The sequence below is a fragment of the Bombina bombina genome, chromosome 11 (assembly GCF_027579735.1).
Source record: "Bombina bombina isolate aBomBom1 chromosome 11, aBomBom1.pri, whole genome shotgun sequence".
In the NCBI taxonomy this organism is placed as follows: domain Eukaryota; kingdom Metazoa; phylum Chordata; class Amphibia; order Anura; family Bombinatoridae; genus Bombina; species Bombina bombina.
In genome coordinates this window covers 179241772-179266047 of record NC_069509.1, presented here as the reverse complement: position 1 = coordinate 179266047, position 24276 = coordinate 179241772, and the positions used below count along the sequence as shown (strand labels likewise).

The window sequence follows — 24276 nt, the reverse complement described above, 5'->3', positions numbered from 1 at the left end:
AAACACGGGCCCTCAAGCTCCATTCGGAGCTTAATAAATGGGCCTCTGAATCGAAGCCTCTGCAGACTGCCCCCTTATTTCACTTATTTTGATAGACTTGCATTTGAGCTAATCAGTGCTCACTCCTGGGTCACTTCACGTGCATGAGTTCAATGTTATCTATATGAAACACATGAACTAACGCCCTCTAGTGGTCAAAATGCATTCAGCTTAGAGGCGGCCTTCAAGGTCTAAGAAATTAGCATATGAACCTCCTAGGTTTAGCTTTCAACTAAGAATACCAATTGAAACAAAGCAAAATTGGTGATAAAAATAAATATGAAAGTTGTTTAAAATTACATGCCCTATTTGAATCATGAAAGTTTATTTTGGACTTGACTGTCCCTTTAAACATGTATTGTGTGTCTTAATAGCACCAAACTGTCCATCTAGTTTACAGAGTACCCTTGCAAGCCACATTACTGGACTCTGTTTACACACAACTTGTAAAATGTAAGAATGTGGCTTCCTAACCTACCCTTCCTAAACTACCCACCACCTCAGAGGTGGCAGAATTATACTATTGGTTGCACCAGGGAAGGGGGTAAGTGCTAAATGCGAGCATCAGATAATAAATACCCCCAATTATCTGAAGTCAAACCCTAAGCTTTCTTGATTTTTAACCATCACTGATTTTGAAGTCCATAAGTTCAGATTGATCACAATTCCACATTTTCTCACATCCTTACTAGGAAGATACTTACACTCAAAAGGACTTTCCATGAGTTTCCGTTTAAACCTGTAGAACTCAGCCATAGGGTTCACACTATACATTTCCTTCAGGGGCTTCATCAGTTTCTCTTCGATAACGTAATGTGTGATGTTTGTTAGGTCTATGGGGTGATACTCTACTGGAAGGATCAAGGTCACTGAGCAGTTGCTGGCAAAAAAGAAAGCAAATCTTCAAACTAAATGTGTTGGGCACGTTACACTACTACAATTACTGATTTTGTGATAAAAAATAATGCCCATCTAAGATGCCTTAATTTATCGTGAACACAAACGGAAGTTATTTAGCTTTGTATATTTCGTATTTAAATAAGCTAGAAATAAAGCTTTATTACTTTGGGCAGTCATGAAATGATAGTTTTTAAGGATATGAAAACATATGTAAGCATGAAATGCGATAACAGTACACGTAGAACAGGATATCATCATTTTAATAAATTCATCCAATGTACGGTCATTTTTTCTTCTGCTCACTATGGAAGCTGCATGGTACCAAGTTATTGTAAGACTATCATTCTCCTGATGCCCCACAACTTTATCTTGACTTGGTTATTTGACTTGTCAGAAGGTATCCGTTTGCAATAGGGTAGTGAATGGTAGTAAGAAATAAAAAAAAAAAAAACAATACATCATATTCCTGTTGACAGGTAATCCAACATCTTCCAAAACTCTATACCAACATTTTACCTCTAATGACCTCTTTTTTCACATTAAGGTTATGGCTACAATAAGTGTTAGGTTTACAGCTAAGGGTTCACTATAGGGTCTAAATCTAGGTATTAGGATTAGATGTAGGATTATTTGTTAGGGTTAGAGCCAGTAATAATAAGGCTTGGGTTATTATAAGGGTTTTGAATTGGGTTAGGCTCTGCATTAGTGTTAGGGTTAGTATAGAGTTTGATTAGTTAGAATATATACAAAAGATGAATATTTGAATTACGCTGTCTTCTTTACAAAACAGTGATGTCAATATTTGTCAAGGAGATAAGGGAAAATAAAAAAAAAGCAAACCAATACCATTTAATTTGTTTCCATTTAATTTACCTTCTTAATAAGCAATTGCAATGAATTTGCAGGAATCAGTACACCCCATCCCTGGGAAATAATAATTACATTAAATTATATCCTTTTCTTCTTCTACTTAATATGAACTGGACAAGATATTCTTCAATGGCAAGTTTCCCAGTATTATAAAAACGCTAAAACAAAACGTCCTGAACTTATGGCAGTTATCCAACCCTGTGAGCTCATACAAAACTATAGTGACCTTTCTGTTTATAGGAGCCAATTAAACCATTTAGTGTATCTAATGATTTACTTGGAAATATTTCTAAATTAAAATGTATTTTCCGTTTTCAGCTGCTTTTAAATTTTGATAAAAAGGTACAATGTGGATTCTGTAGAACAATAATAAAGTCGACAATGCAGTTTTATTGGTTTTCTCCAGTAAGATATATAGATTCACAGTAATAAAGTAGATAATATTCAGATTTCATAGCGAATAATACTCAAGCAATAGAACTGCATGAAAGCGAAGTTTGATTAAATAATTTTTCTTTTCCAAATTTGTAATATATTTTTTTAGAATCTAAGTCAACAAACAATGGTCAGGAATCAATGCTTGTAACTGTTGATAGCATTAGAGCGTATCGCAGCGACAACCCAGTTCCTATCAAAAGCTGTTTGTGTACATAACAGCAACAGACTTTGTAAGGGAGCAACTATACCATACCACAATAGCAGCAATATGCTATGTGTTTCAATTATTGGTCATAAATACACTCCTGTACTTCATAGCGACTGCCTTGACCTGTGGTAAAGGCCTTACGCAACGGACAATAAACAAAGTTCCCCACCTTAAGTGGGAGAGGTTGCTACTGTTTATGGGGGATAACACTTATACGTATATAATATAGGTGCCAGTTTCTTGGGATCACACATGCTCTTTGGTGCTAGACGTAGCAACCACCAGTAACGAATCTGTTGTGTTTGTTTTTTTTAGAATACTATTATTATTATCACAAATAAAGATACACTCCCTCAAGACAAATGAATGCTGAGTTATAAGAATATTAAAAATGGGATATATATTATGGGCTAGATTATGAATGGCGCGCTATTGTTAGCGCGGGATGTGATAAGTAATATCGTGATCACTCTAGCTAGTACCTTGAGAGTAAACGGATTGCTGTCCGCCGCCTCAGAGGCGGCGTACGTGTTAAGGAGCAGTGGTCTTAATATTTGGCCCAATTCAGGCCATGATAAATCAGCCCCCTAGTGTAAAGTGTCAGGGTAAAAAAAAAAAGGTTGTACTAAACACAACATAAATACATTAAAATAAACTATTACACTCATATTTACACTTTCTGATTTTTTATAAGGGTTAAAAGGTATATGGTATATGACAAGGGCTATAATATATATATATACACACACAGTAATGTGCAAAAGTCTCAGGCCAGCATTAGATTTGTTGTTTTAGCAATGGCATAATGATGGTATAATAATTATTTCTCAGTCTCTTTATTAGAATATAACAAGAAAATACAGGATATTTCTATGCAGTATTAAAAAACAGAACAAAATCAGAAAAAAACTACTTCTATAGGCTAAAGTGGCAAGTATTTAGTGTGATGTCCCCTTACACTTTAGCAATATCAGGAACCTGGCTCTCGTAATCCTAAATGGAATGGAACCCTAATTAATGTCATTGCTAACACCTGTATTTGTTCTACTATTTTATGTCAAAATGACTGCAGTGAAAAAGGTCTATTACACCAGGTTTGTGCAAGACATTCTTCAGCATTACATTAGCATTAAATAAGTTTAATTCATCACATCATTCCATTTAAAATGCCAAAGATCACAGAATTTAAGAGACATAAAATCATACGTTTGCATCAGCAAGGCCACTCTCAAAGGGGAATTAGCAAACAAATTGGATACTTAAAGTGAATGTAAACTTTGACGAATGTGTGCACAGTTTTTAAAAATCCTAATAAAAACAGTGGAACTTTCATCAAAGTTTACATTTCAGCGGTTTTGTTAAAATACTTACCTTTTCTTCCTGAAAGGTGGACCAGAGATTCCCCCGCCTGCCACTCGTCTCTTCATATGTCAGAAATTAAGAATCCGGCCTCAAGCAATGTTTGCTCTGGGGGGGAATCCATGAATGGAGGATGCCGGATTGTTAATTTCTGATTTAAGAAGAGATGAGCGGCAGGCGGGGGATCACTGGACCGGCTTTCAAGAAGAAAAGGTAAGTAGTTTAACAAAACCACTGCAATGTAAACTTTGATGAATGAAAGTGCCCCTGTTTATAATAGGATTTTTAAAAACCGTGCACACATTCGTCAAAGTTTACATTCACTTTAAGATGCACATTCAAGCTGTTATAAAGAAATCTGAAGAATCAGGAGAGGTCAAGGACAACAAAAGGACTAGAAGACCAAGAAAACTTTCAAAATCTGATGAGCCGTTTTTCAGAGTTTCTTCATTAAGAGACTGGGAAGAAATTCAGCAAGGACCTGGCTCAGCATCTGGCAGGGTCATCTGGAGGCCAAGTTGACCCCTCTACAGTCTGAAGAAGCTTAATCAGGAATTGTCTGGGGAAGGGTAGCAGCCAAGAACCCACTTTTTGGAAGGGGAACAGTGTGAAAAGGCTAAGATATGCTAAAGCTCACAAAGATTGGAATAAAGATCAGTTGAAAAGAGTATTATGGAGTGAAGCTTAAAGAAGAGTTGGAGAGAGATGGAAGAATGAGTGGTTGGCGTTTTCAGGGAAACATGGTGGAGAGTCTGTCCTGGTTTGGGGCTGTATTTCTGCCAGTGGTGTTGTCGACGTATGAATTGATGGGATCATGAATGCTGAAAAGTACAGACAGGTTTTAATTCATCATGCCATTCCTTCTAGAAAGCACCTGAATGGGAATGGTTTTATTTTTCAGCATGATAACTCCAAGCACATTGCTAATGCAGTAACCTGAATATTATAGCGGCAGTATGGTATCACCTGGACAGAGAAATAAATAAAAGACAACCTAAATATAAAGAAGTGCTATAAGAAGCCTGGTATAATATACCAGAAGATTACTTCAGGACAGTCTCCCCAAAAGAATTCAAGATGTGCTTAGTGCCAAGGGAGGTCACGCTAAATACTGACTTTTGCCTGAAAAAAAAGTTTGCTTACCTGATAAATTTATTTATTGACACAGTGAGTCCACGGATCATCATAATTACTGTTGGGAATATCACTCCTGACCAGCAGGAGGAGGCAAAGAGCACCACAGCAAAGCTGATAAATATCATTTCCCTACCCACAAGCCCCAGTCATTCGACCAAAGGGAAAGGAGAAAGGAAGTAACATAAGGTGCAGAGGTGCCTGAGGATTATATAAAAATAAACTGTCTGAAAAATACAGGGCGGGCCGTGGACTCACCTTATCAAGAAAGAAAGAAATTTATCAGGTAAGCATACATTTTCTTTCTAATGACACGGTGAGTCCACGGATCATCATAATTACTTTTGGGAACCAATACCCAAGCCAGAGGACAAGGATGATAAGGGAGGGACAAGACAGTTAACCTAAACGGAAAGCACCACTGCTTGAAAAACCTTTCTCCCAAAAGAAGCCGAATCAAAAGTATCGAACTTTAGAAAAATTTAGAAAAAGTGTGTAAAGATGACCAAATGACAGCTTTGCAAATCTGTTCCACAGAAGCTTCATTTTTTGAAAGCCCAAGAAGAAGAAACAGCCCTCGTGGAATGAGCCTTGATTTTCTCAGGAGGCTGCTGTCCAGCAGTCTCATATGCCAAGCGAATAACACTCATCAGCCAAAAAGAAAGAAAAGTAGCCGTAGCTTTCTGACCCTTGCGCTTCCCAGAAAAAAAACAACAAACAAAGAAGAAGACTGGCAAAAAACCTTAGTCGCCTGCAAATAATATTTCAACGCAAAAACCACATCCAGCTTGTGCAACAAATGCTCCTTATGAGAAGTAGGATTAGGAAACAAAGAAGGAACAACAATTTCTTGATTAATATTCCTATCTGAAACCACTTTGGGAAGGAAACCCTAAGGCAGTACGCAGGACCACCTTATCAGAATGAAAAATAAGGTAAGGAGGAGATTCACACTGCAATGCTGAAAGCTCCGAAACTCTCCGAAGAGATGGCAACAAAAAATAAAACCTTCCAGGATGACATCTTAATAAAGAATGCATAGGCTCAAACAGAGCATGATAAAGAGCTCTAAGAACTAAATTAAGACTCCAAGGAGGAGTAATAAACTTAAACATAGGCCGGATTCTAACCAGGGCCTGACAAAAAGATTGAACATCTGGCACGTCCGCCAGACGACCAAAACTTTACCACCTCCTTGCAACTGATACAGGCAAAGAGAATGACTAGGGCTTGTGGGTAGGGAAGTGATATTTATCAGCTTTGTTGTGGTGCTGTTTGCCTCCTCCTGCTGGTCAGGAGTGATATTCCCAACAGTAATTATGATGATCCATGGATTCACTGTGTCATTAGAAAGAAAACCCATTTTGTTTTGAAAATGTCGTTTTTTTATACGAAAAATACCTTTGCGTTATGGTAAACATAACGCTGATCCTCCACCCGCATCTCCTGCCTTCTTTAGCATATGGATTACAAATGCGGCTTCCTCCAATTGTTGTGTGCATCACAAGCTGGACGCCAAAGGAGACACACAATGATTGGAGGAAGCCGGATACGTCATCAATCTGCTAAAGAAAGCAGGAGCTGCGGGAAGAGGATCTGCATTATGTTTCCATAATGCAAAGGTAAGTATTTTAAAAAATAAGCGCCTTTGTAAAGTTTAATGAATGAAAGTGCCCCTGTTTTTAAGATTATTTTTAGATACCGGGCACTTATTCATTAAACTTTACAATCACTTTAATTTGAAAAAAGTTAAAGTAATGGGTTAAAGCGGTTATTATAAGATATGAAATCATGAGATGCAGTACACAATGAAATTCATACTGGATAGGACCCCACAGAGTCTGAATAATCTTGCCGTCCTCTAAGTTTAATGAATTCAGTAAGCTCAGCTGAGTAAGGCAAATCAATACGATTGCACCTTTAATGAATATATAATGAATTCTCAGCTAGTGAAATGCTGATTACTGCATACAGAGAGAGCAGTCTCATTCAGAATTTGCATAGATCTTACAGTCAGCTTAGACAAATAAGGATGAGCAAATACCTTGCTGTAAGAAGAGCAAAATCCACTTACCTGGAAGAGCTGAACAAGTTTGTCAGAGGTTTGCGAATTTTGCCAACAGCTCTGGCAAGTTTGGCCTCTGTCCATTTCAAAAGCTGATTGGATCCCTTAAAAAGTTTAAAATGACATCTGTTTGATAAGATTACTTGTGAACTGATGCAACAGAATACATTGTTGTAACATTGTAAGTAGACAATTGCATTGTTTCTTTGTTTCATATAAAGGGGTATTATAAAAATAAATACATTTGGTTCCTGTGCTGAATAAACTTACTTTTTATTTTGAAGCCTGTGGAGAATTGTCTACTAGTTTTGGTATAAATTGAAACAACTTTACTTTATAATTTTGATACAAAAATATCTTTTAGAAGGGTAATAGCCATTCTTTCATATGCAATATTTTAAGTCTCTTCAAAAACAGAATTTATGTTTACCTGATAAATTACTTTCTCCAACGGTGTGTCCGGTCCACGGCGTCATCCTTACTTGTGGGATATTCTCTTCCCCAACAGGAAATGGCAAAGAGCCCAGCAAAGCTGGTCACATGATCCCTCCTAGGCTCCGCCTTCCCCAGTCATTCGACCGACGTAAAGGAGGAATATTTGCATAGGAGAAATCATATGATACCGTGGTGACTGTAGTTAGAGAAAATAAATCATCAGACCTGATTAAAAAAACCAGGGCGGGCCGTGGACCGGACACACCGTTGGAGAAAGTAATTTATCAGGTAAACATAAATTCTGTTTTCTCCAACATAGGTGTGTCCGGTCCACGGCGTCATCCTTACTTGTGGGAACCAATACCAAAGCTTTAGGACACGGATGAGGGGAGGGAGCAAATCAGGTCACCTAGATGGAAGGCACCACGGCTTGCAAAACCTTTCTCCCAAAAATAGCCTCAGAAGAAGCAAAAGTATCAAATTTGTAAAATTTAGTAAAAGTGTGCAGTGAAGACCAAGTCGCTGCCTTACATATCTGATCAACAGAAGCCTCGTTCTTGAAGGCCCATGTGGAAGCCACGGCCCTAGTGGAATGAGCTGTGATTCTTTCAGGAGGCTGCCGTCCGGCAGTCTCATAAGCCAATCTGATGCTGCTTTTAAGCCAAAAAGAGAGAGAGGTAGAAGTTGCTTTTTGACCTCTCCTTTTACCAGAATAAACAACAAACAAGGAAGATGTTTGTCTGAAATCCTTAGTAGCATCTAAATAGAATTTTAGAGCACGAACTACATCCAAATTGTGTAACAAACGTTCCTTCTTTGAAACTGGATTCGGACACAAAGAAGGCACGACTATCTCCTGGTTAATGTTTTTGTTAGAAACAACTTTCGGAAGAAAACCAGGTTTAGTACGCAAAACCACCTTATCTGCATGGAACACCAGATAAGGAGGAGAACACTGCAGAGCAGATAACTCTGAAACTCTTCTAGCAGAAGAAATTGCAACCAAAAACAAAACTTTCCAAGATAATAACTTGATATCAACGGAATGTAGGGGTTCAAACGGAACCCCCTGAAGAACTGAAAGAACTAAATTAAGACTCCAAGGAGGAGTCAAAGGTTTGTAAACAGGCTTGATTCTAACCAGAGCCTGAACAAAAGCTTGAACATCTGGCACAGCCGCCAGCTTTTTGTGAAGTAAAACAGATAAAGCAGAAATCTGTCCCTTCAAAGAATTTGCAGATAATCCTTTCTCCAAACCTTCTTGAAGAAAGGATAGAATCTTAGGAATTTTTATCTTGTTCCATGGGAATCCTTTAGATTCACACCAACAGATATATTTTTTCCATATTTTATGGTAGATCTTTCTAGTTACAGGCTTTCTGGCCTGAACAAGAGTATCAATGACAGAATCTGAGAACCCTCGCTTTGATAAAATCAAGCGTTCAATCTCCAAGCAGTCAGTTGGAGTGAGGCCAGATTCGGATGTTCGAACGGACCTTGAACAAGAAGGTCCTGTCTCAAAGGTAGCCTCCATGGAGGAGCCGATGACATATTCACCAGATCTGCATACCAAGTCCTGCGTGGCCACGCAGGAGCTATCAAGATCACCGATACCCTCTCCTGTTTGATCCTGGCTACCAGCCTGGGAATGAGAGGAAACGGTGGGAACACATAAGCTAGGTTGAAGCTCCAAGGTGCTACTAGTGCATCCACTAGAGTCGCCTTGGGATCCCTGGATCTGGACCCGTAGCAAGGAACCTTGAAGTTCTGACGAGACGCCATCAGATCCATGTCTGGAATGCCCCACAATTGAATTATTTGGGCAAAGATTTCCGGATGGAGTTCCCACTCCCCCGGATGAAAAGTCTGACGACTCAGAAAATCCGCTTCCCAATTTTCCACTCCTGGGATGTGGATTGCAGACAAGTGGCAGGAGTGAGTCTCCGCCCATTGAATTATTTTGGTCACTTCTTCCATCGCCAGGGAACTCCTTGTTCCCCCCTGATGGTTGATATAAGCAACAGTCGTCATGTTGTCTGATTGAAACCGTATGAATTTGGCCTTTGCTAGCTGAGGCCAAGCCTTGAGAGCATTGAATATCGCTCTCAGTTCCAGAATATTTATCGGGAGAAGAGATTCTTCCCGAGACCAAAGACCCTGAGCTTTCAGGGGTTCCCAGACCGCGCCCCAGCCCACCAGACTGGCGTCGGTCGTGACAATGACCCACTCTGGTCTGCGGAAGCTCATCCCTTGTGACAGGTTGTCCAGGGTCAGCCACCAACGGAGTGAATCTCTGGTCCTCTGATCTACTTGTATCGTCGGAGACAAGTCTGTATAATCCCCATTCCACTGACTGAGCATGCACAGTTGTAATGGTCTTAGATGAATTCGCGCAAAAGGAACTATGTCCATTGCCGCGACCATCAAACCTATTACTTCCATGCACTGCGCTATGGAAGGAAGAACAACAGAATGAAGTACTTGACAAGAGCTTAGAAGTTTTGATTTTCTGGCCTCTGTCAGAAAAATCCTCATTTCTAAGGAGTCTATTATTGTTCCCAAGAAGGGAACTCTTGTTGACGGAGATAGAGAGCTTTTTTCTACGTTCACTTTCCACCCGTGAGATCTGAGAAAGGCCAGGACAATGTCCGTATGAGCCTTTGCTTGTGGTAGAGACGACGCTTGAATCAGTATGTCGTCCAAGTAAGGTACTACTGCAATGCCCCTTGGTCTTAGCACCGCTAGAAGGGACCCTAGTACCTTTGTGAAAATTCTTGGGGCAGTGGCTAATCCGAATGGAAGTGCCACAAACTGGTAATGCTTGTCCAGAAAGGCGAACCTTAGGAACCGATGATGTTCCTTGTGGATAGGAATATGTAGATACGCATCCTTTAAATCCACCGTGGTCATGAATTGACCTTCCTGGATGGTAGGAAGAATTGTCCGAATGGTTTCCATTTTGAACGATGGAACCTTGAGAAATTTGTTTAGGATCTTGAGATCTAAGATTGGTCTGAATGTTCCCTCTTTTTTGGGAACTATGAACAGATTGGAGTAGAATCCCATCCCTTGTTCTCCTAACGGAACAGGATGAATCACTCCCATTTTTAACAGGTCTTCTACACAATGTAAGAATGCCTGTCTTTTTATGTGGTCTGAAGACAATTGAGACCTGTGGAACCTCCCCCTTGGGGGTAGCTCCTTGAATTCCAGAAGATAACCTTGGGAGACTATTTCTAGCGCCCAAGGATCCAGAACATCTCTTGCCCAAGCCTGAGCGAAGAGAGAAAGTCTGCCCCCCACCAGATCCGGTCCCGGATCGGGGGCCAACATCTCATGCTGTCTTGGTAGCAGTGGCAGGTTTCTTGGCCTGCTTACCCTTGTTCCAGCCTTGCATTGGCCTCCAGGCTGGCTTGGTTTGAGAAGTATTACCCTCTTGCTTAGAGGATGTAGAACTTGGGGCTGGTCCGTTTCTGCGAAAGGGACGAAAATTTGGTTTATTTTTAGCCTTAAAAGACCTATCCTGAGGAAGGGCGTGGCCCTTACCCCCAGTGATATCTGAAATAATCTCTTTCAAGTCAGGGCCAAACAGCGTTTTCCCCTTGAAAGGTATGTTAAGCAATTTGTTCTTGGAAGACGCATCCGCTGACCAAGATTTTAGCCAAAGCGCTCTGCGCGCCACAATAGCAAACCCCGAATTTTTCGCCGCTAATCTAGCCAATTGCAAAGTGGCGTCTAAAGTAAAAGAGTTAGCCAATTTAAGAGCATGAATTCTGTCCATAATCTCCTCATAAGAAGAATCTTTATTGAGCGACTTTTCTAGTTCATCGAACCAGAAACACGCTGCTGTAGTGACAGGAACAATGCATGAAATTGGTTGTAGAAGGTAACCTTGCTGAACAAACATCTTTTTAAGCAAACCCTCTAATTTTTTATCCATAGGATCTTTGAAAGCACAACTATCTTCTATAGGGATAGTAGTGCGTTTATTTAGAGTAGAAACCGCCCCCTCGACCTTGGGGACTGTCTGCCATAAGTCCTTTCTGGGGTCGACCATAGGAAACAATTTCTTAAATATAGGGGGAGGGACAAAAGGTATGCCGGGCCTTTCCCATTCTTTGTTTACAATGTCCGCCACCCGCTTGGGTATAGGAAAAGCTTCGGGGGGCCCCGGGACCTCTAGGAACTTGTCCATCTTACATAATTTCTCTGGAATGACCAAATTGTCACAATCATCCAGAGTAGATAACATCTCCTTAAGCAGAGCGCGGAGATGTTCCAATTTAAATTTGAATGTAATCACATCAGGTTCAGCTTGTTGAGAAATTTTCCCTGAATCTGAAATTTCTCCCTCAGACAAAACCTCCCTGGCCCCCTCAGACTGGTGTAGGGGCATGTCAGAACCATTATCATCAGCGTCCTCATGCTCTTCGGTATTTTCTAAAACAGAGCAGTCGCGCTTTCGCTGATAAGTGGGCATTTTGGCTAAAATGTTTTTGATAGAATTATCCATTACAGCAGTTAATTGTTGCATAGTAAGGAGTATTGGCGCACTAGATGTACTAGGGGCCTCCTGTGTGGGCAAGACTGGCGTAGACGAAGGAGGGGAAGATGCAGTACCATGCTTACTCCCCTCACTTGAGGAATCATCTTGGGCATCATTTTCTCTAAATTTTGTGTCACATACATCACATCTATTTAAATGAGAAGGAACCTTGGCTTCCTCACATACAGAACATAGTCTATCTGATAGTTCAGACATGTTAAACAGGCATAAACTTGATAACAAAGTACAAAAAACGTTTTAAAATAAAACCGTTACTGTCACTTTAAATTTTAAACTGAACACACTTTATTACTGAATATGTGAAAAAGTATGAAGGAATTGTTCAAAATTCACCAAAATTTCACCACAGTGTCTTAAAGCCTTAAAAGTATTGCACACCAAATTTGAAAGCTTTAACCCTTAAAATAACGGAACCTGAGCCGTTTTTATATTTAACCCCTATACAGTCCCTGGTATCTGCTTTGCTGAGACCCAACCAAGCCCAGAGGGGAAACAAAAACAACTGCGCATTAGTGGCGCGAAAATGAGGCTCTGCCTATGATTAGAGAAGGCCCCCAGTGAAAAAGGTGTCCAATACAGTGCCTGCCGGTTATTTAACATAATTCCCAAGAATTAAATAACTCCTCAAAGCTATAAACTATTAAAAATGCTTATAAATCAATCGTTTTAGCCCAGAAAAATGTCTACCAGTCTTTAAAGCCCTTGTGAAGCCCTTTATTCTTATTCAATAAAAATGGCTTACCGGATCCCATAGGGAAAATGACAGCTTCCAGCATTACCAAGTCTTGTTAGAAATGTGTCATACCTCAAGCAGCAAAAGTCTGCTCACTGTTTCCCCCAACTGAAGTTAATTCCTCTCAACAGTCCTGTGTGGAAACAGCCATCGATTTTAGTAACGGTTGCTAAAATCATTTTCCTCTTACAAACAGAAATCTTCATCTCTTTTCTGTTTCAGAGTAAATAGTACATACCAGCACTATTTTAAAATAACAAACTCTTGATTGAAGAATAAAAACTACATTTAAACACCAAAAAACTCTAAGCCATCTCCGTGGAGATGTTGCCTGTACAACGGCAAAGAGAATGACTGGGGAAGGCGGAGCCTAGGAGGGATCATGTGACCAGCTTTGCTGGGCTCTTTGCCATTTCCTGTTGGGGAAGAGAATATCCCACAAGTAAGGATGACGCCGTGGACCGGACACACCTATGTTGGAGAAATAAAGATATTTTATCTGTCCATTCCTAAAGCAAATCAATCAAGTTTAGATACAGCATTGAGTATGACAATTCATTATTACCGCAAACAATATATAACAACTATAAGAAAGGGCAAATTGTTATTATTGTGTATGAATACATTATCTCACTTATTTGCATTTTCTGAGTTATTTAGTTTTTTTTTTTTTTTTTTAGTTAAACTTAGAAAAGTAGGATGTTTATGTGTCGTCTTTAAAGGAACATAAATGGGCAATAACAAAATGCTCTAATGTACTGCTGTTTTAACAAAATGATCTGTTTCATTAAAAAGTGTTAAACACATAGTTAAAGCTGACTCCAAACTGTCAAATCAGTGCTAGTCTGGAGCTGTACATAGCCAATTATGGGCTCGCTTCCATTGAGCCATAATTAGGTTTGTGTGCGCTTGCAAACCGATAAATATGCTGTCGGAAGCAATTTCGTTTATCTACTGCTTCCAAAGGCGCGCAATACCTCAATTTCGGCAGCTGAAAAGATTTTAATGTCCCATAGAAAGTATTAGAACCCGTAAATCTATAAATTACACCAGGTTTCCAATAAAACCGCAAAATGCTAATACACTGTTGGAGGCTGCCGATATATTGACAAAAATTACACCCAACTCAACTAGGTGTAAAAGAGGAAAAAGGAGCTTTTTGATGCCTGTTTCCCATTAAAATTGTAAATCTTGCAAACAATGGAAGTGTCTCAATGTAGAAATAAATAAGAGGAAAATGTGGTAGTTAAGGGAAGGGTAGTTAAAGGGAAGATGGAAAGTGGGATAGGGGGTTAATTAAAGTGAAAAAAAGGAAAACGTGATTAGTGTTTGTATTAAACAAATGTGTTTGTATATGTGTGTATGTGTATGTGTGTTTGTGTGTTTATGTATGTGTGTGTTTGTGTATGTGTGTCTGTATGTGTGTATGTACAGTATGTGTGTTTATGTATGTGTGTGTGTATGTGTGTCTGTATGTACAGTATGTGTGTTTATGTATGTTTGTGTATGCTTGTGTGTGTGTGTGTATATGTGTGTGTTTGTGTATATATGTATGTGTGTGTGTATATATGTGTGTGTTTGTGTATATATGTATGTGTGTGTGTATATGTGTGTGTTTGTGTATATATGTATGTGTGTGTGTATATATGTGTGTGTTTGTGTATATATGTATGTGTGTGTGTATATATGTGTTTGTGTGTGTATATATGTGTTTGTGTGTGTATATATGTGTATGTGTGTATATATGTGTTTGTGTGTGTATATATGTGTATGTGTGTATATATGTGTTTGTGTGTGTATATATGTGTGTGTGTATATATGTGTGTGTTTGTGTATATATGTATGTGTGTTTGTGTATATATGTATGTGTGTGTATATATGTGTTTGTGTATATATGTATGTGTGTGTATATGTGTGTGTTTGTGTGTGTGAAAACTAATGTGTGTTAATTAACTAATGTATGGATGTGTGTGTGTGTTCCTAATATTATATGAGGCCTACAATAAGAAGATATGAAAACAAATCTACAACTCTCCACTAACTCTCAATAAACTATCCAAACCACCAAACTCCTACCAGCGCAGCTAGCTCTTGTGTCTTTCTCTCTAGAGGTGATAACAGGCGCAAACCGTTATTTTCATAGACTAAGGTCGGGTTACCTTGGCAATGCACTTGGTAAGGTGCGCTTTTTGTCGAATCCGACATCGGTTGGCAGTGCAAACTTAAGTTCAGTCGAAAAGAGTGACTGCATGCAACACACTATCTTTTTAAATGGAAACCTGGTACTAAAATGGAGCCGTAATTTACTTTTAACTGTCGGCCACTTCGGCAGCTTACGGCTTCATTTTTAGCGGCTCAATGGAAGCAAACCCTATGTGTGACATATGTGCACAGCCACCAACCACCATGTTCAGCTTCAGACCAGTAGTCCATTGCTAATGTGGGGCAGACTTTAACTGTGTGAGGTTAAACACATATTTCTCTGCAAGTTGTGATGCAATAAAAGGATCTAGTACGATAAGCATTTTAATATTGACTTTTTATGTTTCTTTAAAAAGTAAAGTAACATTTATGCTATAATTGTATAATGGTATTATCCTTGTAGTAGTTTACAATAAAATAGTTTATGTATTTTAAGGGAAAATGACAGATGACATTATCATACCACACTAACAATACAATACATGGTTGACTGTGACTCAACTTTAAAGGGATAGGAAAGTAAAAAATTAAACTTGTATGATTCAGATAGCAAATGCAAATTTAAGACACTTTTAAATTCACTTCTATTTTCAAATGTGCTTTGTTCTATTGGTATCCATTGTTGAAAAAGAATACGCACATATCCTGCACTAGTAGGAGCTGCTGCTGATTGGTGCCTGCACACATTTGTCTCTTGTGACTGGCTAACTAGATGTGTTCAGCTAGCTGGTGATTGGTGCCTGCACACATTTGTCTCTTGTGACTGGCTAACTAGATGTGTTCAGCTAGCTGGTGATTGGTGCCTGCACACATTTGTCTCTTGTGACTGGCTAACTAGATGTGTTCAGCTAGCTGCTGATTGGTGCCTGCACACATTTGTCTCTTGTGACTGGCTAACTAGATGTGTTCAGCTAGCTGGTGATTGGTGCCTGCACACATTTGTCTCTTGTGACTGGCTAACTAGATGTGTTCAGCTAGCTGCGAGTTTCTTGTCCCTTTGATATGCCTTAGTGATCACTAATATATATATATTGGTTAATAAGCTATACTCACCACATCCACACCAGCCTTTACTGCATCTAGCAATCGTCTCACTGGTTCCATTAACCACTCATCCTTGACTATACTGGGGAGGAGCCCATGGACTTTTTTTAGGAAGTTTTCAGTCTTTTCTTGCCAAACGTTATCCAGTGGTTTTAGTGTTGCGTCATAATAAGCTTCCTTTAGCGTGGCCAGCGGTTCTACACAAGGGACAATTTAATCAGAGAATTAACTGATTTATAACACTTCTTAAAGTATTATGTGGGATTAATAGAAATAACAAACATACAAATATTTATTAGCAGCAAATCACAGTTTTAGAGGCTTTTCACATTGCTTAACCTTTTTACCACCAGAATGAACAGCAAAACATTGCTACAAGTTTTTTCTAAAATCAACTCATGCTAAATACATAGTTAATTTAGCATGCAATAAAAAATATGATGGTTAACGCAATCTCTTACACCTCTGTAATTACCTTGTATCTAAGCCTCTGCAGACTGCCCCCTTATTTCAGTTCTTTTGACAGACTTGCATTTTAGCCAATCAGTGCTTACTCCTCGGTAAATTCACGTGCATGAGCTCAATGTTATCTATATGAAAAACATGAACTAATGCCCTCTAGTGGTGAAAAACTGTCAAAATGCATTTAGATTAGAAGCGGCCTTCAAAGTCTAAGAAATTAGCATATGAACCTCCTAGGTTTAGCTTTCAACTAAGAATATCAAGAGAACAAAGCAAAATTGGTGATAAAAGTAAATTGGAAAGTTTTTTAAAAAAACGTTATTACATGTCCTATTTGAATCATGAAAGTTTTTTTTGGACTTGACTGTCCCTTTAAGTGAAATTGCTACCATGAGTATACAGCAAGCAATCTGTGTGCTCAAGTTGAAAGTAAAGTTTTTTCGCTCGAGCACAAGTTACCAGAGCAAAATTAAACAGTGATTCCGTTGTGACATTTCATGTTATACAAATGCAAATCACTAATAGAATGGCCATTAAGTAGAAACATTCCTTACAATACAAGTGTTTGCACCAGGGGTGTCTTTTGACCTAGGCAAACAAGGCACTTGCCTAGGGCAGCAGATTTTGGTGGCAGCACTTTTTTAATCTCACTACACTCACACTTACACACACTGCAATACACACAATACACACACGCACTGCACACACAATAAACACACACTCATATACATACATACACACACAGAAGAGCTGAGTGCCTAGGGCAGTACAAAACCTAAATACACCACTGGTTTGCCCGTTCTAGAGTGTGAAATAACAATAGCTATTTACTTGTGTGAAATGTACTTTTTCACTTCCTAAACAATACCATGACTTATAAGTTCTCGCTGTGGTAGGGATTGAGCTCCACTTGTAATCTAGGCCTATGCCTCTAGTTTAGGCCATAGACAGAAATGTAACTTACTTTGCAATTCCACTTGCATCTGTTGGACTAGATTATTTATTATTTCAAAGTACATAGGCAGGTCATGTCGGAGAATGTGTCTCAGGCTACTCTCCTTCCAAAGCTGGTTCACCTCCTTCAGACCGAGTTGCAAAAGCCCAGCTACATCCTGCAAGATTCTGTACGGCAAAGCCACTCCGTCATACAGGAAGTCATATTGCTGCACCTATGAAAGAAAAGCAGGAGTTTTACAACTGACTCCTGGCTGAGCGCTATACGGATGTAATGTAATGTCATGTAATATTGCTGTTGCACTTTCTTTTCTAACGTAATCCCCATAACACAAATAAATTATACATTACATATAATTAGATTTCTTGGTGATAAATGGAGGCAAAAAAAAGATACATTTTCTATCATTTTTAAAATTGAGTTTCCATTTTCAAGAGCTTATTATCGCTATTGTTATTAGCATTTATTTGTAACAGTATTCTTCAGAGCTGGATACACGCCCCCTGGGGTACACCGTACTATATAATGTAACTTGCTGAACAGATATATACAGAAAGAGCTAACAATCTACACCAGTGTAAAGCACATATTACACCCATATACATATTTAGGGTCCATACAGGGGAGCAGTAAAAAAAACTACCCCTTGCTCTTTTAGAAGTAAAAACAAATTCTCAGAAGTTCATCAATTTATATTTTTATAAGCTGTGAATTTTTGCTCTGACTGTTCCACGTTCATTCACTGTCCTTGCCGAGTCTCCTGTTCTCAGTATGCATCAGGACGGTTTGTAGAAAGCTACTTTACTTTATAGTGATTCTCAGAAGTAAGTAAACATGACTCAAACTAAAGCTTTTTGGATTCTAGGAACCAATACATTGAATATCTTGTTATTTTATTAATGTGTCTGTAACAGGGGTTGTGTCATAATAACACTGAAAACAAAGTGTGAGACATATTTAAAAAACAATTGGCTTGCACTCTACAGTTATATTCTTTTTAAAGGGACATGAAAACCAATTTTTTCTTTCCAATTTACTTATAACATCTAATTTGCTTCATTTTCTTGATATCCTTTGTTGAAATGCATATTGAAATAGGCTCAGTAGCTGCTGATTTTTGGCTGCACATAGATGCCTTGTGTGATTGGCTCACCCATGTGCATTGCTATTTCTTCAACAAAGGATATCTGAAAAATGAAGCAAATTAAATAATAGAAGTCAATTGGAATGTTGTTTAAAATTGTATTCTTTATCTGATTAATGAAATAAAATGTTTGGGTTTTATGTCCCTTTAATTTACTTCAGGCTTGTATTAGTGCATTGCCATGTAATGTGTTCTAGCTTTGTTAGGCAGCTAAAAGGTTAATAGATAATAATGAAATAGACTACAATCTGTGCTATAAACACAACCATGTATATGAGGGCTCAGAACATACTGAATTAGCGAGATGGGGATCATAAAGAACAAATACACACCTCTGGGGTCATTCAAAATCCTTTAGAAAAGCTTTTCAAATGATTTATCTACAGAAATCTCCATAGAATTTAACGTTGAATCTTTTAGACAAATCATTATATAAACTTTTGTGATTGAGTCCTCTGTTAGTGGCCAGTCCGAGACAATAAATACAACTAACCAGTCAGGCATATGTTTTTTTTTCTTCCTTTTTATTATTGCACACAATTTAAAGGGCCATAATACCCAAATGTTTAAACACTTGAAAGTGATGCAGCATAGCTGTAAAAAGCTGACTAGAAAATAATCACCTGAACATCTCTATGTAAAAAAGAAAGATATTTTACCTCAAAAGTTCCTCAGTAGCCACATCCCATTGTAAAGGATTTCTAAGCAGCATATTAGTATGTCTGTCCTGGGACAGCTAAGGGGATGAGCCTCATGCACTCTCATATTATTTCCCTATTCAGGTTAAAGGAAGCTTACTATGAAATCTCATGAGAGTTAAGTCAAATCTCATGAGATCACAGTAAAAGAGTTCATGACCTCAGCACTGCTGATGCTGATTGGCTGCTGTTTATTTCTTCATTTTTTTTATTTTTTTTACCTGCAGCTGGGAGCAGCTGAGTATAACTTTTTACACAGAACTTACTCTGCTGAGCTGAGGAGATTGTGAGGTAAAATATCTTCCTTTTTTACATAGAGATGCTCAGATATTTTCCTGTCAGCTTTTAAGAGTTATACTGCATCAGTTTCAAGTGATTTAGCATATGAGTATTATGTCCCTTTAAATTATTAAACATAAACTGAAAATGATTATTATTATTATTATTATTGAAAATAAGTGCAGCTAGTTTTCTTACAATCAAATACTGTACTTATCCCAACCTCATTAGCCTACACCTTCTCATTAGCCTACACCTTCTAATTAGCCTACATCTTCTCATTAGCCTACACCTTCTAATTAGCCTAAATCTTCTCATTAGCCTACACCTTCTCATTAGCCTACACCTTCTCATTAGTCTACACATTCTCATTAGCCTAGACCTTCTTATTAGCCTACACCTTCTCATTAGCCTACACCTTCTCATTAGCCTACACCTTCTAATTAGCCTACATCTTCTCATTAGCCTACATCTTCTCATTAGCCTACATCTTCTCATTAGTCTACACATTCTCATTAGTCTACACCTTCTAATTAGCCTACACCTTCTCATTAGCCTACACATTATCATTAGCCTACACCTTCTAATTAGCCTCCACCTTCTAATTAGCCTACACCTTCTCATTAGCCTACACCTTCTCATTAGCCTACACCGTCTCATTAGCCTACACCTTCTCATTAGCCTACACCTTCTCATTAGCCTACACCGTCTCATTAGCCTACACCGTCTCATTAGCCTACACCTTCTCATTAGCCTACACCGTCTCATTAGCCTACACTGTCTCATTAGCCTAAACATTGTCATTAGCCTACACCTTCTCATTAGCCTACACCTTCTCATTAGCCTACACCTTCTCAGCATACACCTTCTCATTGTCATTAGCCTACACCTTCTCATTAGCCTACACCTTCTCATTAGCCTACACCTTCTCAGCATACACCTTCTCATTAGCCTACACCTTCTCATTAGCCTACACCTTCTAATTAGCCTACACCTTCTAATTAGCCTACACATTCTCATTAGCCTACACCTTCTCATTAGCCTACACTGTCTCATTAGCCTACACCTTGTCATTAGCCTACACCGTCTCATTAGCCTACACCGTCTCATTAGCCTACACCTTCTCATTAGCCTACACCTTCTCATTAGCCTACACCTTCTAATTAGCCTACACATTCTCATTAGCCTACACCTTCTTATTAGCCTACACCGTCTCATTAGCCTACACTGTCTCATTAGCCTACACCTTCTCATTAGCCTACACATAATTAGCCTACACCGTCTCATTAGCCTACACATAATTAGCCTACACATTCTCATTAGCCTACACCTTCTCATTAGCCTACACCGTCTCATTAGCCTACACCGTCTCATTAGCCTACACATTCTCATTAGCCTACACCGTCTCATTAGCCTACACCGTCTCATTAGCCTACACCGTCTCATTAGCCTACACCGTCTCATTAGCCTACACCGTCTCATTAGCCTACACCTTCTCATTAGCCTACACATTCTCATTAGCCTACACCTTCTCATTAGCCTACATCTTCTCATTAGCCTACACCGTCTCATTAGCCTACACCTTCTCATTAGCCTACACATTCTCATTAGCCTACACCCTCTCATTAGCCTACACCGTCTCATTAGCCTACACCTTCTCATTAGCCTACATCTTCTCATTAGCCTACACCTTCTTATTTATTTGTATAGCATCTCTAAACTTTTGCTCAATATCATCAGCAAGTCATCTTGGAATGCGCATAAATCAACTTATTGATCTCAAAGAAAACTGCAGTGCTTAGCAAAGCAAAGAGGAATTGCACGTTTTTTGAACATCTTCATTGGTACAAAAGTATATTTGCTGTTAGCTAATTCACTAGATAGAATAAAACAAAATCAGTGCTTACTCTTTGCTGAACTCCTTTAACATATTTTTCTATTTTGTTTTTCATCTCTGTAAGTTGCATTTTCAGGTGAGATCCAAGGTTGCTAATGAAGGTCTGTATGATTAAACAAAATAAATAAATAAAATATAAAAAAACAGCTTAATACATTTTTATTTAGAGGTTAAAATATATTTAATGGAAAAAAAACCTGAAAAAGTCTTGTGTACTTTTAACATATAAAGTGTGGAAGTAAAACTGATAAAAGTTTGTGGTTTAACCCTTTATTTTTATTGTGTAGGGAAAGCCACACATTTGAAAACAAAATATCTAGAGCACCCAAGAAAGATAACAAACCTCTGTGCTGCAATGGGCGTTGGTAATTTATAGGTACAGTCACAAAAATGTACAGGTTTGAGATGTTTGTAACAGTTATTGTGCAGTTATTAAAAAAATATTTATTTCAGACTACAGTATGTTGTGTATATTATGGTAACAGTCTCTGTAACCTAAAGGGACAAATATCGACAATAAGAAAATGGTTTATTGCATGAGAACATTTCCTTATAGCGCTACTGCTTGCCGATATCTGCATGTTTAACCCCTGCATGGCTGCTGCAGAGATGCAATATGCACTACTGGTCCAAAGCAGAAAGAAGCAGCTTGTATAATCAGAGGGCAGCATATGTGCATAGCAGCCATTTAACATCCATAAACAATACGATTTAACTGTGTTTAACCCCTTTGCAGGGGTTAAATTTATAGCTCTTGGCAATAAATAGCGCAATAAGAATATTTTCTAATGGATTAAAGCATTGTGTTGGTTTTATGTTAATTTAATAACGTTTAAGCATCAGATAACTTGTAAACTACAAGAAGGTTGATACTAGGTGTTGCCTTTAACTGTTACACGCATTACCTCTGCTCTGGCTATCGTATCGCCGCAGCCTTGGTAGGAAAGACTCAGACTCTGGTCAGCGGCTGAGAGCAGTAACTGCCCCAGTTGCTCATGTTTTGTTCCATTGACATTCAGATAAGAGTTCAATGCAATCAGATGTTTGGGGTCCACACATGCGCTCAGCACTACTCCCTGCACCCCAATATCTCCTAAATCAGGTACAGAAGAACAATCTAATCACATAACAGCAATAGAAGACTTAAAGGGACACAGAGGTGAAAATTAAACTTAACATTTCATAGGCTGGATAGTGTGCGCAGTTTTAAGAGATTTTTCAATTTACTCCTATAAAATAAACTTAATTCTCTTGGAATCCTTTATTGAACGGCATAGCTGGGTAGGCTTAGGAGCAGTTATGCACTACAGGGGGGACGCTGCTGGTTAGTGGCTTCACACAAATGCCTCTTGACATTGGTTCACCAAATATGCTCAGCTAGCTCCCGGTAATGCATTGCTGCTCCTTCAACAAGGGATACCAAGAGAATGAAGAGAACTTGATAATAGAAGTAAATCTGTTATCAAAATGTACTTATTTATCTTGGCCTGTAGAAACGTAGCTCCTTTCCAAAAGAGCATACTGAGGTATACTCAGGAGTGTGCACGTGTCTTCAGCACTATCTATCAGCAGTATTTGCAACAATGTTAGTAACAATGTTACATGTTAAGTGCTCAGGGCACGTGTGCTTTCTTGAGCCTACCTCAGTATGCTTCATGGAAAACAGCTAAGTTTCAACAAAGGAGACCAAGCAAAAATGGAAAATATTATAATAGAAATGAACTGGAATTTTTTGTTCTTTAAATGTACACTATGTCTGAATCACAAAAGTCTAATTATTACAGCTTCAGTGTTTTGTGCATAAGCCGATATGCCAACAAGTCATTGAACAAACCACAGAGAAATAAAGGGTTATAGTATGTGACATCACCGCTGCTATTTACTGGTTTTTACTGAAGCAGATTTCCATGCGTAAACTCTGTAATGTCATCTTCCAGTACTCACTGCAGAATTAATACCACCCGAGAAATAGCAGAGGAAGAGGACAATGACAAAAACAGGGCAAAGTGAGAACGAAAGGGTTAAATTAAATGGGAATCTTGGGAATGGTTAATAGAACATAATGACCTATTTAGTGTAGAACCCAAGGACAGACATCAGCAGAGACAACATAGGTAAATATAAACTGTCATTTGTTTTCTAAAATATGATCTACAATATCTCTCTGACTTGCATCTGTATTTATTTTGTACATGGTTTATCTAGCTCATACCAACCTCTACTTTATTTAAACTTATTCATTTATTTGCACATTTTACCTTTAGTGTTTTCCTTGATATATGACATTATGTTTTAATTTACCCTGAAGTTTATGTGCAACGTTCATCTCTAAACATTTCTCTCCCTTGGAAGCATCTAGAACCCATTTTTCATTCTCATCCAACCTCCCTTCGAGCAGTAAATGATGGTCGTCAGGAGAAGCCAAATATCTTCCAAGGACTCCAATCTGAACATCCTCAGATGCTTTCATCTAGAAGAAAAGGAGAGGCTACTTTATTTATGTATTTATGCCAATATATACCTACACTATTTTTTTATAAGATGTTTGAAATTGTGTACCATCTTCTCTTGATACATACTACCCCCTTTACAGTATATACCACCCTCTATCACTAAGTACCACCCTCTATTACTAAGTACCACCCTCTATCACTAAGTACCACCCTCTATCACCAAGTACCACCCTATATCACTAAGTACCACCCTCTATCACCAAGTACCACCCTCTATCACCAAGTACCACCCTCTATCACTAAGTACCACCCTCTATCACTAAGTACCACCCTCTATCACTAAGTACCACCCTCTATCACCAAGTACCACCATCTATCACCAAGTACCACCATC

At 38.6% G+C, this 24276-nt stretch overlaps 1 protein-coding gene across 1 annotated transcript in view; it reads right to left on the bottom strand.

The window, feature by feature from the left end:
- LOC128641740 (uncharacterized) overlaps nt 1–24276 on the bottom strand; it is a 383379-nt gene that overhangs the window by 33060 nt on the left and 326043 nt on the right. The window contains exons 62-68 of the mRNA XM_053694265.1: nt 23731–23899; nt 22335–22522; nt 21440–21532; nt 17421–17625; nt 16004–16191; nt 7023–7117; nt 744–919 (exon numbers count right to left, since the gene is read on the bottom strand). Of these exons, the coding sequence (XP_053550240.1) occupies nt 744–919; nt 7023–7117; nt 16004–16191; nt 17421–17625; nt 21440–21532; nt 22335–22522; nt 23731–23899 (1114 nt within the window). The remainder of the gene's footprint in view (nt 1–743; nt 920–7022; nt 7118–16003; nt 16192–17420; nt 17626–21439; nt 21533–22334; nt 22523–23730; nt 23900–24276) is intronic.